The sequence below is a fragment of the Balaenoptera borealis genome, assembly GCF_965194805.1.
Source record: "Balaenoptera borealis genome assembly, chromosome: 8".
Lineage (NCBI taxonomy): Eukaryota > Metazoa > Chordata > Mammalia > Artiodactyla > Balaenopteridae > Balaenoptera > Balaenoptera borealis.
The window spans coordinates 114,942,396-114,964,638 of NC_138865.1; the positions used below are offsets into that span (position 1 = coordinate 114,942,396).

At 47.1% G+C, this 22,243-nt stretch overlaps 2 protein-coding genes across 7 annotated transcripts in view; one reads left to right on the top strand and one right to left on the bottom strand.

Moving 5' to 3' along the window:
• Window positions 1-1,958: 1,958 nt before the first annotated feature.
• NAIF1 (nuclear apoptosis inducing factor 1) lies at window positions 1,959-6,910 on the bottom strand. Of its 2 annotated transcripts, XR_014247822.1 has the most exons (3): window positions 5,933-6,910; window positions 3,756-4,281; window positions 1,959-2,536 (listed from the first exon to the last, which is right to left on the bottom strand). XR_014247822.1 is itself a non-coding variant. In XM_082403531.1 (2 exons), exons 1-2 carry the CDS (start codon window positions 6,441-6,443, stop codon window positions 3,809-3,811), a joined length of 984 nt encoding a protein of 327 aa, XP_082259657.1. In that variant the 5' UTR covers window positions 6,444-6,910; the 3' UTR covers window positions 1,959-3,808. The 2 variants fall into 2 exon arrangements, 1 of the variants encoding a protein (XP_082259657.1); XM_082403531.1 differs by having other exon boundaries at window positions 1,959-4,281.
• A 618-nt stretch (window positions 6,911-7,528) lies between these two features.
• Window positions 7,529-22,243, top strand: part of SLC25A25 (solute carrier family 25 member 25) — a 35,147-nt gene continuing 20,432 nt past the window's right edge. For 2 of the 5 annotated variants that reach the window (XM_082403513.1, XM_082403514.1), the window contains exon 1: window positions 7,530-7,893. In XM_082403513.1, the coding sequence (XP_082259639.1) occupies window positions 7,639-7,893 (255 nt within the window). In that variant the 5' untranslated portion in view covers window positions 7,530-7,638. Of the gene's footprint in view, window positions 7,894-22,243 lie in introns of all 5 variants that reach the window. The other 3 variants (XM_082403518.1, XM_082403516.1, XM_082403512.1) reach the window with 3 other exon arrangements.

Consider the following 22,243-nt stretch of genomic DNA (forward strand, 5'->3'; position numbering starts at 1 on the left):
GTAAAAAGTGGGCTTCCCTGGTGGCGCAGTGGTTGAGAATCTGCCTGCCAATGCAGGGGACACAGGTTTGAGCCCTGGTCTGGGAAGATCCCACATGCCGCGGAGCAACTAGGCCCGTGAGCCACAACTACTGAGCCTGTGCTCCGCAACAAGAGAGGCCGCGATAGTGAGAGGCCTGCACACCGCGATGAAGAGTGGCCCCCGCTTGCCACAACTAGCGAAAGCCCTCGCACAGAAACGAAGACCCAACACAGTCAAAAATAAATAATAAATAAATAATAAATAAATTTTTTAAAAAAATGTAAAAAGTTTTGGGACTTTCCTGGTGGTCCAATGGTTAAGACGCCGCGCTTCCACTGAATGGGGTGTGGGTTCATCCCTGGTTGGGGAACTAAGATTCCACATGTCACGCGGCGTGGGGAAAAAAAAAAAAGTAAAAGGTTTCAATACTTGAAGTAGCAAGCTTCAGTGGCTTGGAGGATTTCACTTACACAAAACTCCACACTTCAGGTAGGATTCCAAATAAATCAGCCCCGTATAAGTGACCATTCTCCACCAGCACCACTGAGGTGCAGTGGGTTTAATTCTGTTAAACCATGCTTTTCCCTATTATATGAATAAGTGCAAAGCCTACAAAAAGTAGAAGTCACTGTGTTCCCTTTCAAGTGCCAGGAAGAACAATAACACAAGCTGCCTCTTGGGCCTTCTCATCTGACCTAGAAACTCAAGATCAGGCTCAAATCATCTCTAAGTGATTTCACATCTCACCGGCAGCAGGGTCAGAGTAGTAAAAGTTAAGAACAGCGGTTAGGGGCTTCCCTGGTGGCATGGTGGTTAAGAATACGCCCGCCAATGCAGGCGACATGGGTTCGAGCCCTGGCCCAGAAAGATCCCACATGCTGTGGAGGAGCTAAGCCCGTGCGCCACAACTACTGAGCCCGCGTGCCACAGCTAGTGAAGCCCACGTGCCTAGAGCCTGTGCTCCGCAACAAGAGAAGCCACCGCAATGAGAAGCCCGCACACCGCAACAAAGAGTAGCCCCCGCTCGCCGCAACTAGAGAAACCCTGGGCACGGCAACAAAGACCCAACGCAGCCAAAAATAAAAATTAAAAAATAAATTAAAAAAAAAGAACAGTGGTTAAAGAGATGGGCCACCCCAGGGTATAAGATAGCTGTGCGACTTTAGGCAAATTGTTCAACCTCTCTGATCCTCAGTGGCCTTATCTGTCAACTGAGAACAGCATTAGTACCTAATTCATGGGGCAGTTGCAAGAAGTCAATAAGGTAATGCTTATAACGCCTGGGCTCGGTAACTGTCAGTTTTTATTATCACTAAATATTGGAGAGAGTGATAACTGTGTCCAGAAAGGCTGGGCTCCCTCCAGAATGAAGGCCAACCTCAAGTGAGAATCTCTGCTTAGCAGGACTGCTCAACTGTTGAACAGAAACTCCTGAGAACCAGCCCTCCCTGGGGCATTATCCTGATTCCAGCTGAGTTTGTCTTCCAGTCTCTGAGCCAAAGATCTTAACCTTCAGAAAATATCAGAATCACCCAGAGAACTTGTTTACCATGCATATTCTTAGAGCTCTCCCTCCAGGAGTCTCGTCTAGGTTTTAGATGAGGCCAGGGATTGGTTATATTAAAAACACCCCATGTAATTCTCATCCAGAGTTTGAGACACTGCCCTAAACCAGGGATAGGCAGCCTTTTCCGGAAAGGGCCAGAGAGTAAATACTTTTGGCTTGTGGGCCAGATGCTCTGTCACAACTACTTAACTCTGCTATTGTAGCAGAAAAACAGCCAGACATTAAGCAGAAGAAGGGGTATGGCTGTGTTCCAGTAAAACTTTATTTACAAAGACAGGTGAGGGGGCCGGATTTGACCTGTGAGCCTCTGCTCTCTGCCAGCCCCTATCTCTTCTATATATAACCAGTGAAGACACAGACATGTATATCAAAAAAAAGTGATATTTCTTTAATTTAAAATTATGATCTGGAAAGAACCAGTCAGTTGAAGCGATCCAAGCTTCCTCTTTATACCCAGTTGGAACAGACACAATACTGGCTCAGATTGCCAACCCCAGAGAAAAACCAAACCAAGCTGCAAACCCTCAGGAAGTCCCCGAAGCTACCCTGATGAGGCCATCAGGCTCCATGGAGGGAGGGCACCCGGGCTGCCAGGGGCTGCTGCTCTCCAGCCACACTGAGAAGACCTTTCCTTCTGCCACCCAACTCCCTCACCAGCCTGATTCCTCTCCACTGCTCTGTAGCTGGCACTGCACATGTCTGCCGCAGAGAGGATGGTGGTAAAGCAGTCACCTCCCAACCATCTTTGGGGGCATCTTCCCGTAATTGCAACAGTGGAGCCGAGCGATTCTTAACGTGCCCAGAAGGGCAGCACCTTTGTTGTTTAGCTGAGATCTGGAGCCTTGAGTTGTAACCATCGGTCACGTGCGGCCAAGGCCTCGGCAGCAAAATGGCAAACTTGGGACATGATCGGGAAAGATGCAAGGGTCTTGGTAATTGATGGCGATTCTGAAAATGAAACAGACAAATGCCATCTGGGTAAAGTCCTTACAAATGGGGAGGAAGCATCAAGACAGAACAGGGAACACCACCTCCTTCGGCACTCCGAGGTCGGTCTGCTCTTCCCCGAGCACAGAAGTCCAAGGTCCCACTTCTTAGGTCAGTTTCAACTCTCCCACTGCATACATTCAGGGCCAATCAGGCCTTCAGAGTCACCTAACCCGTCAGTGGGAGTCTCACAAGAACACAAGGCGCTGAATACTGTGAGAAGGGAGTCCAGGGTGTGACGCTGAGCAGGCTGTTTTCTGCCCTGAGTTTTGGAAATGCACAGTCAGTAGAGAGGAAAGGAGGCAGGGCGTGGCCAGAGCTGCCCTCGGAAGCCTTCCCAGAGGGGTTCATGGACAGAATAAATACAACTGGCTTGCAGCAAGCCTTCTGGAAGAAGCCAACAGGTCGCCTCAGACCCACTGCCGTGGGGCAGTAAGTAAAATTTACAGCACCCAAAGCCTGATGCTTGACCTGAGTCAAAAGCTGTTGGGACAAACCACCAAAGGGCTGCCCGGGGACGCAGTGGAAGACCAGATGGCGGCCAAGCTGTCCCCACCACACACAGAACTCCGGAGCCCGACGGGCTGCAGCCTGGGTGTCCTGCAGGGGCAGCCCAGGGCACTAACAGGGCCCCTGCTGTGCCCGGGTGCAGTGGGGTTGGGGGGACGGCACGGCACTAACTAGAGTCCCCTGAGAACTGAGGCACAGTGAGAAGGAGAAAAGGGTGGGGTTTCCTCCTCAGGCCCAGCTGTCACTCTGCCTCCCAAGGGGAGGAAGAAGATATTTTTGTGCTACTGCCAGCACCACTGATGTTATCTTACTCCAAAGGATGGCACCTGGGCGGGGGGCGGGTATTTCCGCACAGACCCCCAAGCTGTGAGATGGTCCCCAGTGAGGGCCGACAGATGTCCTAGTCCAAGTCTGGGTCATGTCACAAGCTCTGGCTCATGACAACATGGGTCCCATTACCAGCACCTGACCCCCACCTATCCAATCTTCAGGTTCTTAGCAGGACAGCTCAAGGGGTAGGGGGAAGAGAGTTTGGGTCCCAGGAACCCAACAAATTCTTCTTCCCAGTCTCCTTCATTTCTCAGAAACAGTGGACCCCTAAATGTCTATCCAACTGGGAGCCGTCCACATGGCCAGGCCTAGACTGAGGCCAACCACACAAGCCACTTACAAGACCACGTGGTGTCATCCATTCACAGCGGAAGGCTGGCTCGACCCCTGCCCTCACTGGATGATGCTGTCTGGCTGCCCATTCTGGGCCACCTGTCCCGGGTCGGAGGCAGTGGTGGGGTTGGGCATGTTGCTCTGCAGGTAGCGGCGGAAATCTTTGATCATGGGCCGGAGGACCTGGATGAGGACACTCAGGGCCGCCTGGGTGCCCTCCATGGCCTGAGCCTGGCGCTCTTGGGCACAGGCCTGCACCTCCTGGGAGCGGCGGATCATCTGTAGCAAGTCATTCTGCTGCTCCAGGTGCTGGGCAATCTCCTTCACGTGCAGGTTGGTGACCCGCTGCTCCTGGATCAGCTTGGCTGAGTTGAGGGCTATGCGGCTCTTGAGCGCCTGCGGCTTGACTGAGGGGTCGGCATGCTGGGCCATCATCTCCACGGGGGCCTCCGCGGGCAGGGGTGGGGGGGCCTCGGCCGTGCAGTACTCTACCACTCCCTCCTCCAGCGTGTGATAGGCAGTCTCTGCGGGGACTGTGGGGAAGAAAGAGCAAAGGCAGTGGCAGGTCACCTTCTAGCAAGAGTGAGGCTGGCCATGTGGGGTGGGGAGGAGGCCATTAAGCCCTCCCCTGGCTTTACAGCCTTTCATATATAAATCTAGAATCTAAGGGGTTTAGAATCTTAATTTACTTAATAACCAAAGGGCCAGCCCCAGATCTGGCAAAAGCAAAGATGCTAATAGTAAGACTAGCAAAAAATGTAGAGCACCTACTATGTGCTAACCCTTTGCACTCATTAGCTCCATGAATCCTCATAATGACACCAAGAGGTAGATACTGTCACATTCATTTTCAGAGAGAAGGAGGTAGACTCAGAAACATGGAATGACTTGCCTAAGGTCAGCTGATTCATCAGGTCCAGGAAGAAATGCAGGTCTCCCCCCAATACCAGAGTCCAATGTGTTCATAATCACCCCACTGAGCTGCTTCTGGCTAATAAAGGCAGGGCCACATGCTCCCCAAAGTGCCCCACTGGTCCAGCCTCCTTCAGTGCTTTCTTGACTTCCATGTCTTTTACGGCCAAGCAGAAAAGGAGGTGGGAGTGGGAAGGCAGTAGCCAAAGTGCCCAATAAATGCCTCCCTGTCTCCTTGACCACCTTGGTCAATGGAATACCTAAAGGTCCTTCCTCTTCCAGAATAGCAACTGATTTAGCCCAGTGTTTGATCCCCTTTCCCACCTCCATATCCTTGAGAAATATGACACTGTGGGGTTATGGCACTCACACTCACACACCCAATGCCCCCAAGCCCCACTGAGAATCACTGATCGAAACAGTTCCCAGCCCATCACAGAGAGCACTTAACAGTCATTGCTGCAAACCTTTATCCGAACTAAAAAGTCCAACCAACCAGTTTCGTTGTCATTCATAGCCGAGAACCTTTGAAGCCATTCTAGCTGGACTGTTTGGGCCTCCAAGCATGTGGAAAAGGTCAGTCTTCTCCACCCTTTAATGTCAACATCCACTGTGTGCCCCCAACCCCACCAGGAAGCCCCCTTTCTCTTCTGAGTCCTTAGGTTCTCCCAACTGACAGGGCAGTTATTCATATATTCGTCTTATCTGTCCTACTAGAATATAACCGGCCTATCTCTTAAACACCTTGGCAATCCCAGTGCCGAGCCCAGGGTTTGGCACAGAATTGCCCTAATGGTTGATGAGCGAACAGAAGGGTAGATTAACACCTGGAACCATGAGGTTCCTCAGCAGTGCCTGATGAATGTTCACCACACTGAAAACCAGAATGTCTTCGTCCAGAATCGATGTCCACCTACCTATTCATTCAACAAATATGTCCTGACTGCCTACTAGGTGCTAGGCCCTGTGTTAAGTCCTGTGGAGATATAAACATGGTCTCTGTCTTCAAGGACCACAAAGTTCAGTCATGGACATGAATGGTGGCAAAACAGTGGAGAGCAAGCCAGCCCGCCAGAAGTCCAGACTGCGTGCTGAGGAAGTCCCAGAGAGCACAGGATCACTTCTGTCTGGGGATCTCTTGGAAGGCCTCATGGTCTTCCAAGACTCCCATCTGACCTTTGACCCTTGGCAGCCAACCTTCCCTGGGCTGCCCCAGCTCTTGCTGGCCCTTCCCATTTAGGCACGCCAGACTGGGTGGGAGAGGTCACTCACTCTGTGTCAGGGTGACCGTGGCTGCGGCTGCAGTAGCCGTGGGTCCAAGGGCCACGGGGTGGATCTCTGTGGTACTGGGCAGGCTGATGATGGTGGCCTCACCCAGCAGGTTGCAGATGCGCTGTTGCATGGGGGTGAGCAGTACGGGGGCTACAGCTGGGCCACCAGCGCCACTGCCACCACCTGTCCCAGGCCCACCAGCTCCGTCTTCCTCAGTGGGCCCTGGGGCCTCGCCACCCTCCACAGCCGCCCGGACCTGGGCAACCTTGCGACGGACCTCGGTCTTGAGGTCAGACCACTTCTTCTTGACCTCAGGCAGCTCCCTGCGGCAGGTGGCCACGGCATTGACCCTTCTCAGGATGCCATGCCATGCCGCACTCTTGGCAGCCAGAGGGACCCCAGCGTTGAAGTGGTTCACCAGCAGGTGCTTCTTCAGTTCCAACTCCTCCACGATGATCTCCACCTCTCGCTCAGAAAAGTTCATCTTCCTTTTCTTGGCTGGGACGGCCATGGCCTCTCCCCACCTTGCTTTTTAAAGAAACTATAATTCCCTAACTGCCCCAATTCCCCTTCTCGCCTTCCTCAGCCTTGCTCCTCACCCACCCCCCCCCACAGGGGATAGGCCGGCCTTGTCCAAGGCCAAGTACCAGGCCTTTGGTAACCCCCCTTGCTACGCAAAGTGCGTAGGGCCCAGCCCCGACCGGCCCAGCTGCTGCCAGCCAGCTGCGTAATGGCTTCCTGAATCTGCCTCTTCCGCCGGGATGTGCGGAGATCCGCCCACTTCCCCTCTTCCCGCCTCCCAGCCCTTCTCCAGGGGGACCCGCCCTCCCAGTTGGTCGCGGCTCAGATATCACGTCGATCACTGGTTCTTTCGATCTGTCGCTCAGCTAAAGAGCATGCCTACTTACTGGAATTGGCCTGATCATTGGTCTAAAGGTGTGTCTGTCGCTACAGAGCGCTCCACCCAACCTAGCCTTTACTCACTTCCATTGGAAAGTCGTCCTGTCGTTCAATCATCAGTATTACGACTTTTACGCCGTTAAATTCAGCTATTTTATTGGTGGTTTTAGAGAGTTAGATTACCAAAACCCGGCTTCCTGAGGATTCCTAGTGCTTTCGGTCTTGAGCCGTTAGCCATTTAATTTTCAGTTCCACCCAATGGCGCAAACTCTGCCTTGCAACCGCAGCTCACAGTTGCTCCTCACGCAAATCCTACTTCCCACCGGAGATTGCGATCTCTCCTTACACGACGGCCCCTCCCATCCTTACGATTTCGCCGTCTAAACAGCGTTTCTCAATGGAAATAGGACGCGGGGCCTTCCGCCTGCCAATCACATGACTTCTGCCTATCGCACCGTAATTTCCTCTCTCCGGCCCGGCTCAGCCAATCCCCGCCTCCCTCAGTTTGAATGGCCGCAGGCTGAGCCGGGATCGCCCCGCCCTCTCCATTGATTCGGGTAGTTAAGGGCTGCGTGGGCAGTCCTCGGTGGAAGGTTCCGCCCCTCCGGGTGGCTCTCCGGGTCTGTGACTGGTCGGCGTCGTGCCTGGGGGCGCGGCCATCCAGGCGGCGCGCGGCGGGGCGGGGCTCCCGGAAGCTGACCGTCCCGCCAGCTTGCCGGCACCTCGGAGCCCGCGCTAGTGGACTGAGGACACCGGCGTGTCTTCCGTGCTCTCCCCGCCGGCCCGTCACCCCTGCCTCACGCCCGATGGTGAGCAGTGTGTTGTGCCGCTGCGTGGCTTCCCCGCCGCCGGACGCCGCCGCCACCGCCTCGTCGTCCGCCTCATCGCCGGCGTCCGTGGACCCTTGCGGCGGCGCCGTCTGCGGGGGCCCGGACCACCGGCTGCGCCTTTGGAGCCTTTTCCAGACTCTCGACGTCAACCGCGACGGCGGCCTGTGTGTCAACGACCTGGCCGTGGGACTTCGGCGCCTGGGACTGCACCGCACAGAGGGCGAGCTCCAGGTGGGCAACACGCACCGTCCGCATGGGCGGGGAGGGGACCCCTTCGCGCCCCCGCACCTCCGGGAGGTCCAGGTGACAGGCCTGGTCTGCACGACCGGCTTCTTTGGCAGTACCTTGGAGCTTGGCAGGCTTGGTGGACGGCCTCTCGGACTGGCTGGGACCTCCTGAGTGACAGACGGACACCCCATTTATGCCCTGTGGGGAGTAGAGCTCCTTCTTGGCCTCTGTGGGCGCTTGGGCCAGGGGGAAAGGCTCTCCCTGGGTACAGGTGGGCACCTTCTGGGCATTCTGATGATAGAAAAGCCCCTTTTTGCTGGGGCTTTCCCCAACGTAGAAGGCCAAGTCTCAAGAGTCCGGCTTCTGTCACCTTCTGACCTCAGGACTAAGCTTTGATGCTCCCCTCTACCCATCATTAATGGTTTCATCCATCCTCCTCCAGGAGCACCCCTCCCTCCCCTCTCGTTTCCATGCCAGTGGTGGGCCCTGATCTGGTTCCTCTCAGAAGCATGTGGGAGTTGGAAGAAATGGGAACTGAGGTTTCAGGCAGATCATGACATGTGGGTGGTGAGAACTGACAGTTCTCATGGGTTAGACTCATCCCCATTGACATGCCTATCCAGAAAATGGGATCGTGATCTCTTACAGGGTTGCAGATTAGAATGAAAGAATCTAGGGGAAAATTCTTCGTAAAAGTGAAAGTGTGGCCCACCTAGGAGGGGATTTTGTTCCCCTTGTCCTGGAGTGGGCACCTGGCCAAGGGAGAAGAGGGGACAGAGATGTGCTGTCCTTTGTGTATAAAAACCTCAAGCAGAGGCTGTTTCTTCCCTTTCTGTCTCTCATGGTATGTTTTCCTATCTGACTTTGTAGCTGTAGCTGACCTTTTCCAAGTATTTTATTTATTGTGGCTTAGCCTGATTTATAACCTGGAGGAAGACTACTGAGTATTTTAAGTAAATTGTTTCTCTTCTAAGTTAGTTCCTTTGGTCCGTTTGTACATACCACAATTACAGAATCTCATAGCTAAGTGTGAAAAAAATTTTTGGTAAAACGGCAGTGAGTTAAACCAATTAGTTTGTTGGGTAGGTGTACATAAAATTTTTAACTCATGTCCAGAATATCTTGGATCAACATCCAAGCTATTTAACCTACTTAGGATAAGCCTAGGAAGACCAAGGTTAACACTGGGCAAGGTAGAATCATTGGGTTAAGTCCAACAGGCTTAGAGACAAGTTTTTTTTTAAATCTTTTCAAGTGAGTTTTACACAAAATGGTGTTGTGAGCTGGATATTTTCCAATCCATAACTGATGAATAAGTCACTTGGAAAGATAGGATGGCTAAACTCAGAAGGTCTGTGTCTTATGGGCTTAGGGAGGTGTGGGCCTAGGAGAGCCTTTCTGCTTTTATGAACCTACCCACCTGGCATATGCCACCAGGCGCATCGAGGGCTCTTGGCTACGGGACTGTATTCAGTGTTTATACCATGCTTTGTGCCTCACCTGGAGTCACAGTGTTTTTTCAGTTCATGGCACATCTGATATTGATCCTAATCCATTTTTTTGGCAGTAAATTTCTAAGGGCAAATAAGGAGAAAGTGATCATTTTTCTTTCCAGTATTGAAAGGAAACCTTTTAGATTAACCAAAGGGAGCCTAGCCCGTCAGGGTCACATTAGCTCTAAAATCTTTAACTCTGTGACTAAGTTCTATCATCTGAAACAATTCTTTTTTATCCTTTCGGTGTATGGCTTTAGTATGGACTACTTCTACTTTCAGCTTATGAATGTGAAATTATACGGCTTTGAGAGATTGGGAATGATCCATTTTATTTGTTTATTACCTGTGGTGGAGCACAGGCTAGTCTGTGGCGAATGGTTTAAGTATTAGAGAGAGAACCGGCCTTTTTGTGAATAGCTGGGCAACAGGAAGACACCCTGCCTCACGAACCCCATACCACTTCCTGTTGCCATAGTATCAGTATTAGCTACATGCAGAAAAAGTAGTGCTGCAGTCTTGCAGAAGTAGCAAAGGCAAAAGAGAATTTGGGGGCCCTTCAGTTCAAAATGGGTTATCTGCCATGGGAATAGGCATTGAAAAACACAACATCAAGCTTCGGTAGCGGCTTCATGTAACCCACAGGACCAGTCTGAGGAGCTAGGGTTTGCACAGGAATCAGCTGTGAGGGCTTATCAGTGGGTGATGGGTGAACCAAGGCCTTGTGACTACACAAAGCCTCTCACCAGCTAACCACCACTGGGTCAAGTTTTCTTTAGAAAAGAACCAGCGATTTTTGGCATCTGCCTTTGTTTCAGAAGAAATTGGGACAGTCGAGAAAAATTTACTTAAAATGGCAGTGGGCAGAGAAACCAATGGCAGCCAGCCAGAGAAATTTTCTTTGTAAAGGGCATGTGAGCAAGAAGCCTGTCCTGGGACAAAAGAAGGGAAGAGTTTATTAAAGACAGAAAAAAGATGATGACAACAGTAGCAACTTTAGGAGATGAGACTTCAGCTAGAGCTAATTACAGCATTGCCTATTTAAGGCATTTTCATGTGACCAAACAAAATCTCTGTCTGAAAACAAATTTAAAACATAGGTTAGAACTCAGGCAGCCAATTAGGGAAAGAACACAAGCTGTGTTACATGTCAGCAGTTGTTCCTTCAGCTGAGGCTTGTGGGGCTCTCCTAAGGGGCTGGTGTTTGATGCAGGTGAGGATTCTAGAAGATGGAGGGGTTGAGGTTGCATATGCGCCATCTAGTTTGAGCCTCACAAACTGGGCTTTGGGGAGAACTTGAGGAGCAATCCTTTTAGAACCACATCAGTTATTCCCAAAATAGGTTTCAGGATTATCCAGAGATTATCCTGTCAAAAATGAGAATCTGCCCTGCCCTACTTCTCTCCTTGACCAGAGCAGTGTATAGGAGGCAGTCTCTGTTGACCTGAAATAATCGAATGGAAGGTCATTAATATCAAGTTGGTATTGCTTAATCAGAGAGTACTGTTGAACTCTATACCTTTTCAGTGTTTGGCCATTTGTGGGGCAGGTATTTGCATAAGTAGCTGGACTTAGGTAAGACAGTCTACAGAAAAAGAGCCTTTTCCGTAGAAAAGGGGCAGGCGTAATTTGGTATAATAGAATGACACATTAGAAAAAGAAAAATGCTCTTTGCAGACTGGATGGAGTTCACATATTAAACTGATTGTGTTGTATTGTAAAATTCCTGGCTTGGAGGAATTATCATCAAGTCAACTAGAGGATATTTTAAAAAAATTAGTTGATATCTGGACTTCCCTGGTGGTCCAGTGGGTAAGACTCCACACTCCCAATGCAGGGGGCCCGGGTTCGATCCCTGGTTAGGGAACTAGATCCTGCACGCATGCCGCAACTGAAAGATCCCGCATACTGCAACTAAGAAGTCTGCATGCCACAACTAAGAATCCCGCATGCCGCAACGAGGATCCCGCGTGCTGCAACTAAGACCCGGCACAACCAAAATAACTAATAAATAAATATTTTTTAAAAAATTAGTTGATATCTGGAAAGGTGGAGCCAAGTACCCTGATCCTAAGACTGAGTAATAAATAAGAATATACCAGAGTGGGCCTGGTCTGGACCTTCAGTGGATGAATTCCTTTGATGTTCAAAGAGCCATCAATTGTTGAAGCCGCACAAAAACCACGGGGGAATGAGAAGAACAGATATTTTGCTGGTATTCATTTCTAGTCCAGCTGAGTACACAGCCGCGGGATGAGTTCAGTGAACAAAACTGTACTCAGAGAGGACTAGTCTCATTAAACTAAATCTGAGCAGACTTTTCATTTGTTAACCATTTCTTCTACCAGTGTGAATTTGGCAGAACCGAAGAATTTAGTCTCGGACGGGTCACTGACCATCATAGGCCAGCCTCCCACCCAGTGTGGGAGGCATTCTTCCTGTGGCATCCTTCACAGAGGGTCGCCCAGCCCATTCCTTTGTGGACCTAGTCGGGGCCCTTGTGAGTTCTTTCTTAGATCAGACTGAAGTCCGTCTGCTTGCATCTGCTACCCATTTGCCCCAAGGGTACCTTCAGGAACAGCCCAGAAACGTGATCCAAGGGTCCTTGAGAACAGCTGTCTTATCTGAAAACAGCTATCCTCCTGTGATCTCTGCTGCTGCCAAAGCAGTAGATTTCACCATGCACTTCTTCCATGGTATGCTGTCCACACTCCATGGTCCCTTCCCTGAGGCAGTGTGCCCTGGAGATAAGACTACAGATTTTCCCTGGGAACATTACACGAAGTGAAGGAAGCCAGTCACAAAAGACCGTATATATTACATGATCCATTTTCTATGAAAGTTCAGAATAGGGAAAGCTGTAGAGACAGAAAGTAGATTAATGGTTGCCTTGGCCTGGGAGCAGAGAGGAACGGAGACCTAGGAAGGGGATAACTAATAATTGGTCTGAGGTTTCTTTTTTTGGGGGCGGGTTCTTTTTTTTTTTTTAATTTATTTATTTTATTTATTTATTTTCGGCCGTGTTGGGTCTTCGTTACTGCGTGCGGGCTTTCTCTAGTTGCGGCGAGCGGGGGCTGCCCTTCATTGCGGTGCGTGGGCTTCTCATCGTGGTGGCTTCTCTTGTTGCGGAGCACAGGCTCTAGGCACGCGGGCTTCAGTAGTTGTGGCGCACAGGCTTAGTTGCTCCGCGGCATGTGGGATCTTCCCAGACCAGGGCTCGAACCCGTGTCCCCTGCATTGGCAGGCGGATTCTTAACCACTGTGCCACCAGGGAAGCCCAAGGGTTCTTTCTGAGGTGATGAAAATGGTCTAAAATTGACCATGGTAGTGGTTGCACGTATCTATGAATATACTAAAAGCCATCAAATTGTACACTCAAATGGGTGATTTGTATGGTATGCAAGTTATATCTCAGTAAGACTTCTTTAAATAACCCAGTACAGGCTTTGTGGTATAAACCTGGGTTCAAGTATTGTCTGTGCTGCTTGCGAGCTGTGTGACCTTGAGCAAGTTACCCAACCTCTCCAAGTCTTATCAGCCTCCTTATCCTGGTGGTAGGAATACCTACTTCAGTGGGTTTTTGTGGGATTGAATTAGAAGAAGTACATAAAGAACCTGGGACACGGTTCAATACAAAGTGACTTTTTCCCCCATCGAGTCTGAAAATAAGATGCCCACAGTTGGTCATATCCTCTACATTTTTTTCTTAGGTTGCTAAGGTGAAAAGTGGACTAGAAAGAAGGAGAAGTTCTGGGGGATGTGGGTAATAAAGGGTGTGTCAGTAATAAACGGTGTGTAGCACCCAGGGAGAGCACAGTCTCCTGTCAGCTGACAGGGCTGCGGAAAGCCTGGGCCCTATAGCTTTTAGGAAGATTAAAACAGAAAAAAAGAAAAGAAAAGAAAAGGAAACCCCAGTGGCAGGAGATTTCTAAGAAGTGGTCATGTCACTCTACACCCAATGATGTCTTTGGCCCAAATGTTTCCCTGGATGGAAATGGGCCCCCTTGAGCACTGCTCTTGTCAGCCTGTTGCCCGTTTCATGAGCCATAGATGGTCTTTTCTCAAATATGGAGTTCACTTTGAGGTTGTGAAAATGGAAGCTTCAAGTAGAGCTTAATTAAAACCTTTGGAGATTATGTCACTCACCTCGTTAGTGTGTAGAAGTGGGCCTGAGGCTGGTTGAAAGCAAAGGCAGTGGCAGAACCCAGGATTTGGACTCTGCCCAATTTAGCTCAACGTACACTGCCTCCTTCCTTCCGTGGCTGGAGGTACTTAACTAATCCTTAAAAGTTTGAGGCCTGGGCTTCCCTGGTGGCGCAGTGGTTAAGAGTCCGCCTGCCAATGCAGGGGACACGGATTCGATCACTGGCCCGGGAAGATCCCGCATGCCGTGGAACAACTAAGCCCGTGCGCCACAACTACTGAGCCCGTGAGCCACAACTACTGAGCCTGCGTGCCTAGAGCCCGTGCTGCACAACAAGAGAAGCCACGACAATGAGAAGTCCGTGCACTTCAATGAAGAGTAGCCCCTGCTCACCGCAAAAAAAAGAAAAGGCCGCGCACAGCAACGAAGCCCCAACACAGCCAAAAAAAATAAAAAATAAAAGTAAATAATAATAATAATATAAAAACTTTGAGACCTTTATTTTCACAGTTTGTGACAAGGAAGTATCTGTGCCATGACACCAGCTGAGCGTTTTAAGACCCCCGATGGTGCTCAGGAAACAGGGCCTGAAATGATAGGTATGCTCTGGGCTATAAAAGACTCAACACAATACCTAAAAAAAGAATTTGTTGTCTTAAAGTGCGCCTTCCTTTAAAATAAATGAATAACAAAGGTAGGACAGAAGGAGCTTCTTATCTGCTTTAAACTCTTGGCCGGGAAGCTTGAAAAGGAGGTGAGTCATGGCTTATTTTCCCAGGGTCCAGGGGAAACTGGAGCCGGTGGCTGTCCCTGTTTCTGCTGCTGCTTTGTGAAGCTTTCCACATTCCATCTACCCCTGGCCTCGTGCCTCCTTTCCTCCAGCCCTCCCTCCTCCTGGGCTGGAGTCTGATGTGACTCTTCTTACCAAACACAGGGAAAACCACCTCCATTGTGTGAGAAAACTCGCAAAAAATAAAAAATAAAAAAAAATCTGAAATGCCAGTGATGGAAAAAAAGGGGGGAAAAAGGGCAGAGAATGGTTTAGATCACCCAGAATAAGCACAAAGTGTTGAATCCTTGTCTTTGGTATGACACAGTTGAAGAGTCCTGTTGGTTAAAACCAACCCGCTACTGTGCCCACCTTCACCATCCTGTTGGCCTTTCCCCACCGTTGCTTCTGGTTAAATGACTTGTCCAGGGTCTTACAGAAGCAGTACAGGGAGAGATTACATTCTTTTAAAAGCCTTTAGTGATGCATTTATGGACGTGGTTAACTTTTTTCCTTTTTTCCTTTATGTCTTGGATGTATTTTTTTTTGCTAGAGTCTCTTCTTTAACCTATATAAGCAGTAAAAATAGGATCTAGTAAATAGTTCTACAGCTAAAAAAATGCCTTTTCTGAATTGTTTCTAAGTGCTGACGATATAAACCAGTCATTCTTACACGGAATTCTCCCAGCTGCCCTTCACACCCTGAGCAGCTCTGATGTATATTTGCTGAAGGCAGCTGTCCATCCGGTGGGCTTCATGCCTGTGTCTGGGCTCTTCTCTCAGAGGTCCTCCCCCAGGACAGAGTAAGCAGCTGGTGACAGCTCCATTCTCACTCATTCAGATGATCTCAGTTTTAGAGTGCGATCCTGAAATCAGCTTTAAGAAACCACAAACATTTAGTGTTGCTTTAATAATAAATCTGCTAGTTTGCCTTTTCACGTGGAAGCAGAGAAAGAGCGAATAAGGAAAGCGTGGCTGCCACAAGTAGGCTGAACATGTACCAGTGGTTTGGCTCCCACTGGTCAATTTTGGGTTGGTTGGGAAATTCTGATCATTTAAGGTGATTGGGTGTTTACATGCCGGCCTCGATACCATATTCTCCCCCTGCCCCCCTTGGCATCTATCTAATCTGAAAGGAGAATCAGGCTCCTATAAGAGCAGAAAAAGAAGAGAAATTATGCTGTGTTTCTAGCGGTCTCTTGTTTCTACAGATCTTTAATTTACGTGCTACATCTCAAAATCCTATACTTAAAATCAGGTTAATTTTGTACACCCCTAACTTTCTTTTATTTTTTAAAAATTTATTTATTTAATTTATTTATTATTTTTGGCTGCCTTTGGTCTTCGTTGCTGCACGCGGGCTTTCTCTAGCTGTGGCGAGTGGGGGCTACTCTTCGTTGCGGTGCGTGGGCTTCTCATTGCAGTGGCTTCTCTTGTTGCAGAGCACGGGCTTTAGGCGCACGGACTTCAGTAGTTGTGGCACACAGGCTTCAGTAGTTGTGGCTCGTGGGCTCTAGAGCACAGGCTCAGTGGCTGTGGCGCACAGGCTTAGTTGCTCCGCGGCATGTGGGATCTTCCCAGGCCAGGGCTCGAACCTCTGTTCCCTGCATTGGCAGGCGGATTCTTAACCCCTGCGCCACCAGGGAAGCCCCTAACTTTCTTTTAGAGAAAAGAAAAAGACATCTTTGTTAGCGGGCATTGACCTTGAACTTGGGACCTCAATGGAGACTGGCTTTTCACCAGGAATAAATAAGCGTCCAAGAGACTGTTTTCTCTGTGGGGCACTTCTCTTTTCCACAGTCACAGGAGTCCCCTTCAGGGAGTTTTGGCCAAAGCTAGATTTTCTGGGTTTACTTCCTAAAATGGAAATAGATTAGGGGATTTCACCTTTTTCATTACTGCAGTTTTGTCGTCTTCAGTGCCAAATGAGGCTGGTGCCTGGCTCCTCTTCATTGTCTAATTGTGGGCTGAGTCGAGGGCACGAGGCTGTTTAATAGTCCTGCCTGACATCCTGAAACCCCTGCTGCCATGGGACGGCACAGGACAGCACCCAGGATCTAAGTGTTTAAATTCTCCAGTTGACTCATTTCAGAGAAGGATAGTCAGCTGCCACAGTGGTGCCTTTGAAATAACAAATCGTTACTACCAACGTATAAAGAGATCCTTCAAACTCTTTTGCTCCTGTACCATCCGAAAGGATTTTATTTTTTTCTTTCATTCTTTTTTTTTTCTTAAATATTTATTTATTTATTTATTTGGCTGCTTCGGGTGTTCATTGCGGCACACAGGATCTTTGTTGCGGCGTGTGGGCTTAGTTGCCCCACGGCATGTGGGATCTTAGTTCCCCGACCAGGGATCGGACACACGTCCCCTGCGTTGGAAGGCAGTTTCTCAACCACTGAACCATCAGGGAAGTCCCCGAAAAGGATTTTAAAAAACAGTGTACCCCGTTGCACGTTAAGTTGACATCTAAAAATTTTTGTCATAAGTTTAATAGCTTCAGAGGATATAATTTCTGGCATACTGTGTATCTGCCTTAAATGTTTTAGTTTGATGGTTTTGGTTTTGATCAAAACCTTAGAGTTTTGCAGATTTGACTCATGCAATTTATGGAAAATGCCTTCCATATAACCTATTGGCCAAGCCAGTCTTCATTTTCAAATCAAATCCATTTGGCTCTCTGTCAAATAAAATCTGACTTCATTTTTCAGTTAAAAAAGAAAGTCTTAGTGGTCTTCCCTTTGACAACATCTCTTCTGAATGCTAATTGTAATTCTAAGATAGATAGATGGGTAGTAGGTAGTGAAACTTGTAAACAACGGACATGGGGAGAGCTCTCTGCCCTGTTATAAGATGCCCTCGGGAATCTCCAGTTGTCCTTCTGTGTGATGTCCCAGGGGCTTTTATACCCTGGGCAATTCATCAGGATAATTTGGAATGGGTTCCCGCCGGGGGTTCATTCCATTAGAATTTGTTTTCTCTGAAAAGTACGGGAGATCCTGTGACACAGTTTTATCCCCAAGTCTCTATTTTCTAGATTCTTGGAAGAGTGGGTTGCTTCTGCAGGTGATTACCCTCAGCTTAACCAGGTTCTGTGGATGTTTATAAATCTACAGATACTGGAGGGTTATACTTGCCAGCCCTGTCTCTGGATATGGGTGGTCCCTCATACCCAAGAAAGTTAAGTGAGGTGGAGTTGTATTATAGTAATAGCAAAAGAAACTAATGATCTCTACCAGATATTGGTGGTTTAGGCAATGCTGTGGTGTAAGGAAAGAGATGTACTGCGTTAACCCACAAGGAAATCAAAGGTGCTTTAAAATAAAAATATTGGCAAAGTATGCAAATTGAACAGATTTTCATTGATCGCTGTCTTAAGTGCTGGTCAAGGGAGATTTTAGGATAAATAAGGCCTGGTCTCTTCCTCGTCTAGTTATTATTTCTTTTCTTCTGCTGAGTTTGGGTTTAATTTGTTCTTTTCTGGTTTCTTGTGGTGGAAACTGAGGTCATTGATTTGATACCTCTCTTTTCTGATGTAGGTATTCCCTTCTAAGTCCTGCTCTGGCTGCATCCCACAAGTTTTGCTGTGTTGTGGTTTCACACCATTCAAAATACTTTCTAATTTCTCTTTTGATTTCTTCTTTGACACATGGATGATTTAGAATTGTGTTATTTCGTCTCTAAATATTTAGGAATTTCCCAGATACCTTTCTGTCATTGATTTCTAGGTTAATTTCCACTGTGGTCAAAAAACATTTTTTGACAAATGTACAAGTTGAATCCTTTTAAATTTAATGAGGCTTGTTTTATGGGCCAGAACATGTTCTGTGTGTACTTGAAAAGAATGTGCTTTCTAGTCTTGTTCGGTGAGGTGTTTTATAAAGACCAGTTAGGTCAAGTTGGTAGATAGCTAGTGTCGTTCCAGTCTTCCATGTCCTCACTGATTTTCTGCCTACTTGTTCCACCATTTACTGAGATGAGGGTGTTAAGATCTGACTATAATTGTGGATTTGTCTCCTTTTCCTTGCAGTTCTGTTGGGTTTTGCTTCCAGTATTTTGAAGCTCTGTAATGTGGTCCCAAAACATTTAGGATTGTTATGTCCATTCTTTTACTTTTAACCTACTTGTATCTTTATATTTAAAGTGTGTTTCTCATAGACAACGTATAGCTAGATCTTGCTTTTCTTATCCAACCTGACAATCTCTACCTTTGACTTGAGATGTTTAAACCATTTACATCTGTTGTTATTGATTTGGTTGGGTGTAAATCTGCCTTCTCACTGTTTGTTTTCTATGTGCGCCATCTGTTCTGTGTTCCCTTTCTCTTTCTGCCTTCTTTTGGGTCACTTGAATATTATTTATCATTCCATTTTGTCTCTTTTGTTAGCTTACTAGCTATAACTCTCTCTCTCTTTAATGGTAGCTTTCGGAATTATAGTATACATCTTTAACCTATCACAGCCTACCTCAACTGATATTATACCACTTTATAAATAGTTTAAGAATCTTAAACAGTATGCTTTCATTTCTTTCCTCCCAGCCTTTGTGCAATGGTTCTCATACATTTTTACTTCTACGTATGTTATAAACCCACAATACATTGTTTTATTTTTGCTTTAAACTGTCACATCTCTTTTTAAAATTTATTTATTTATTTATTTATTTATTTTTGGCTGTGTTGGGTCTTCGTTGCTGCGCGCGGGCTTTCTCTAGTTGCGGCGAGTGGGGGCTACTCTTCATTGCGGTGCACGGGCTTCTCATTGCGGTAGCTTCTCTCGTTGCAGAGCACGGGCTCTAGGCATGCAGGCTTCAGTAGTTGTGGCACGTGGGCTCAGTAGTTGTGGTTTACAGGCTCTAGAGCGCAGGCTCAGTAGTTGTGGCTCACGGGCTTAGTTGCTCCGCAGCATGTGGGACCTTCCCAGACCAGGGATCAAACCCATGTCCCCTGCATTGGCAGGCGGATTCTTAACCACTGCACCACCCGGGAAGTCCCAACTGTCACTTATCTTTGAAGGAGATTTAAATAATAAGAAAAAAGTTCTTTCTATCTACCCACACAATTACCATTTCTAGTGCTCTTCATTCCTTTCATTCCATTCTTCATCTGGTTATCATTTTTCTTCTGTCTGAAGGACTCCTTTAACATTTCTTTTAATGCAGATCTGCCTGTGGTAAATTCTTTCAGCTTTTGTATGTCTGAAAAGTGTTTATTTTGCCTTCCTTTTGGAAGGTATTTTTCTAGGTATAGAATTCTGGATTAACAGTTTCTGATGGAAAGCCCCCTGTCATTCTTGTTTTTGTTCTTCTGTTAGTAATGGGTCTTTTTCTCAAGGTGTTTTTAAGATTTTCCTTTATATCACTGGTTTTCAGAAATTTAACTGTGATGTGCCTGAGTATAGTTTTTTGTTTTGTTTTGTTTTGTTTTGATGTTTTTTGTGCTTGGGGTTTGCTGAGCTTCTTGGATCTGTAGATTTTAATAAATTTGGAAAAAATCTGGCCATTATTTCTTTAAATATTTTTTCTGTCCCCACCTCCATGAACTTCAGTTGGGTGTATATTAGTCTATTAGTAGTTCTCCCACAGCTCACTAATGCATTTTTCATTTTTTTGTATTGTTTTATTTTTTCTGTCTGTGTTTCATTTTGGAAAGTTTCTATTGCTGTGTCTTCGAGTTCATTAATCTTTTCTTCTGCATTGTCTAACCTGCTATTAAAACCATCCAGTGTGTTTTTCGTCTCAGACATTGTAGTTTTCTTCTAGAGTATCTGCAATGTCTCTATTTAACGTTCTTGATCTTTCTTGAGCATGTAGGATACAGTTATGACTTGTAATATCCTTGTGTACTAATTCTATCATACATGTGATTTCTGGATCAGTTTCAATGGACTGATTTCTCTTCTCATCATGGGTCATGTTTTCCTGCTTCTTTGCATTAGGCTGTTAATTTTTTATGGGATTTTTATCTTGGATATCTTTGTATTCCTATAAATATTCTTGAGCTTTATTCTGGGATGCGGTTATTCGGAAACAGTTTGACCCTTTCCGAGCCTGCTTTTTAAAGCTTTGTTAGTCAGGCAAGAACAGCATTTAGTCTAGGGCCAGTTTTGCCCCACTACTGAGGCAAAACCCTCTGAGGAACCTTCCTATATTATGAGGTTTTCCACTCCAGCTGGTGGGAACAGGAACTATTCTTAGCCCTGTGATGCCTTTGGCTGGTTCCTTCCCCACCCACAGGCAGTTTTCCTCATACTCACTTGCTCTGATTTTTGGGGGCCCTCAGCAGAGCTCCAGAGCTTGCTCTCTGTGTAGCTCCATCTTCTCTGGTACTCTGTCCTGCAAACTCTAGCTGTCCTGGCCTCCCAGCTCCTTCTCTTCAACATAGGGAGACTACTGGGCTCTGCTGGGTACCCACTCTCTGCACCATAGCCTGGAAACTCCAGGTAGGAAGCTTGGGCAGTTGAGGGGCTCATATGTTTAGAAATCTCAGGAATCACTGCCCTTCGTTGCCTAATGTCCAGTGTCTTGAAAACCATTCTCATATATTTTGCCTTCCTTTTGGAAGGTATTTTTCTAAGTATAAAATTCTGGATTAACAGGTTCTGATAGAAAGCCCCCTGTCATTCTTGTTTTTGTTCTTCTGTAAGTAATGGGTCTTTTTCTTTTTTTTTTTTTTTTTTTTTTTTTTAATGGGTCTTTTTCTTAAGGTGCTTTTAAGATTTTCCTTTTTATCACTGGGTTTCAGAAATTTAATTTGTTTTTTCAGAAATTTAAGTTGTTACAGGCAGGAAGGTAAATTGGTTCCTGTTACTCCATCTTGGCTAGAACCCCCCCTGAGTTCATAACTCAGTTCCGTGGTACAGAGTAGTCCATTAAATGAAAAGCCAGTAACCTACTCAATAAGGGATTTATCTCACGTTTGTAGATGGGGGCCTAAAACATCACCATCTCCCCCAACTCACCAGATTTTCAGTGCCTAAAAAAAGATTAATTTTCACTAAAGGATTATTTATTTATATAGGGATTTTTGCTCTGGACTGGCTCTTCTTTAGTATTAAAACTATTTATTTCTATGAACTCACAATCATTTTCTATTTATTTATTTATTCATTCATTCATTCTTTCATGGCTGCATTGGGTCTTTGTTGCTGCACGTGGGCTTTCTCTAGTTGCTACAAGCAGGGGCTACTCTTTGTTGCAGTGTGCGGGCTTCTCATTGCATTGGCTTCTCTTGTTGTGGAGCACGGGCTTTAGGCGCCCAGGCTTCAGTAGTTGTGGCACACAGGCTCAGTAGTTGTGGCTCACGGGCTCTAGAGCGCAGGCTCAGTAGTTGTGGCACACTGGCTTAGTTGCTCCATGGCATGTGGGATCTTCCTGGACCAGGGCTTGAACCCATGTCCCCTACATTGACAGGTAGATTCTTAACCACCATGCCACCAGGGAAGACCCTGAACTCACAATCATTTTCTTTTCTTTTTCTTTCTTTTTTTTTTTTGCTGCACCGCACAGCATGGGGGATCTTGGTTTCCCCACCAGGCATCAAACCCATGCCTCTTGCAGTGGAAGCGTGGAGTTTTAACCACTGGATCACCGGGGAAGTCCCTCACAATCATTTTCTAGATAAAATAGCTAATATGTACTGTTCTAAGAGCTTTGTACATTATTTCATGTAGTCTTTAACCGACTCTGTGAAGTAATGATACGGTTCTGTTACTATCCCCATTTTGCACATGAGGCTATTAAAGCACAGAGAGGTAAAGTAACTTGACCAAGATCACACAGCCAGTAAGTGATGGCCAGGATTGAACCTGGGGTCTGGCTCCAAAGACTAGACACTTAATCAACACACGAAACTGCTTCCAGGTAAAGTTGTTCTGTATATCCAGTGAGAGGGCAACTGATGCAGGCTCCTCAGCTTTCAAACAAGCATGCTGTCTTGCTTTCCCTTGT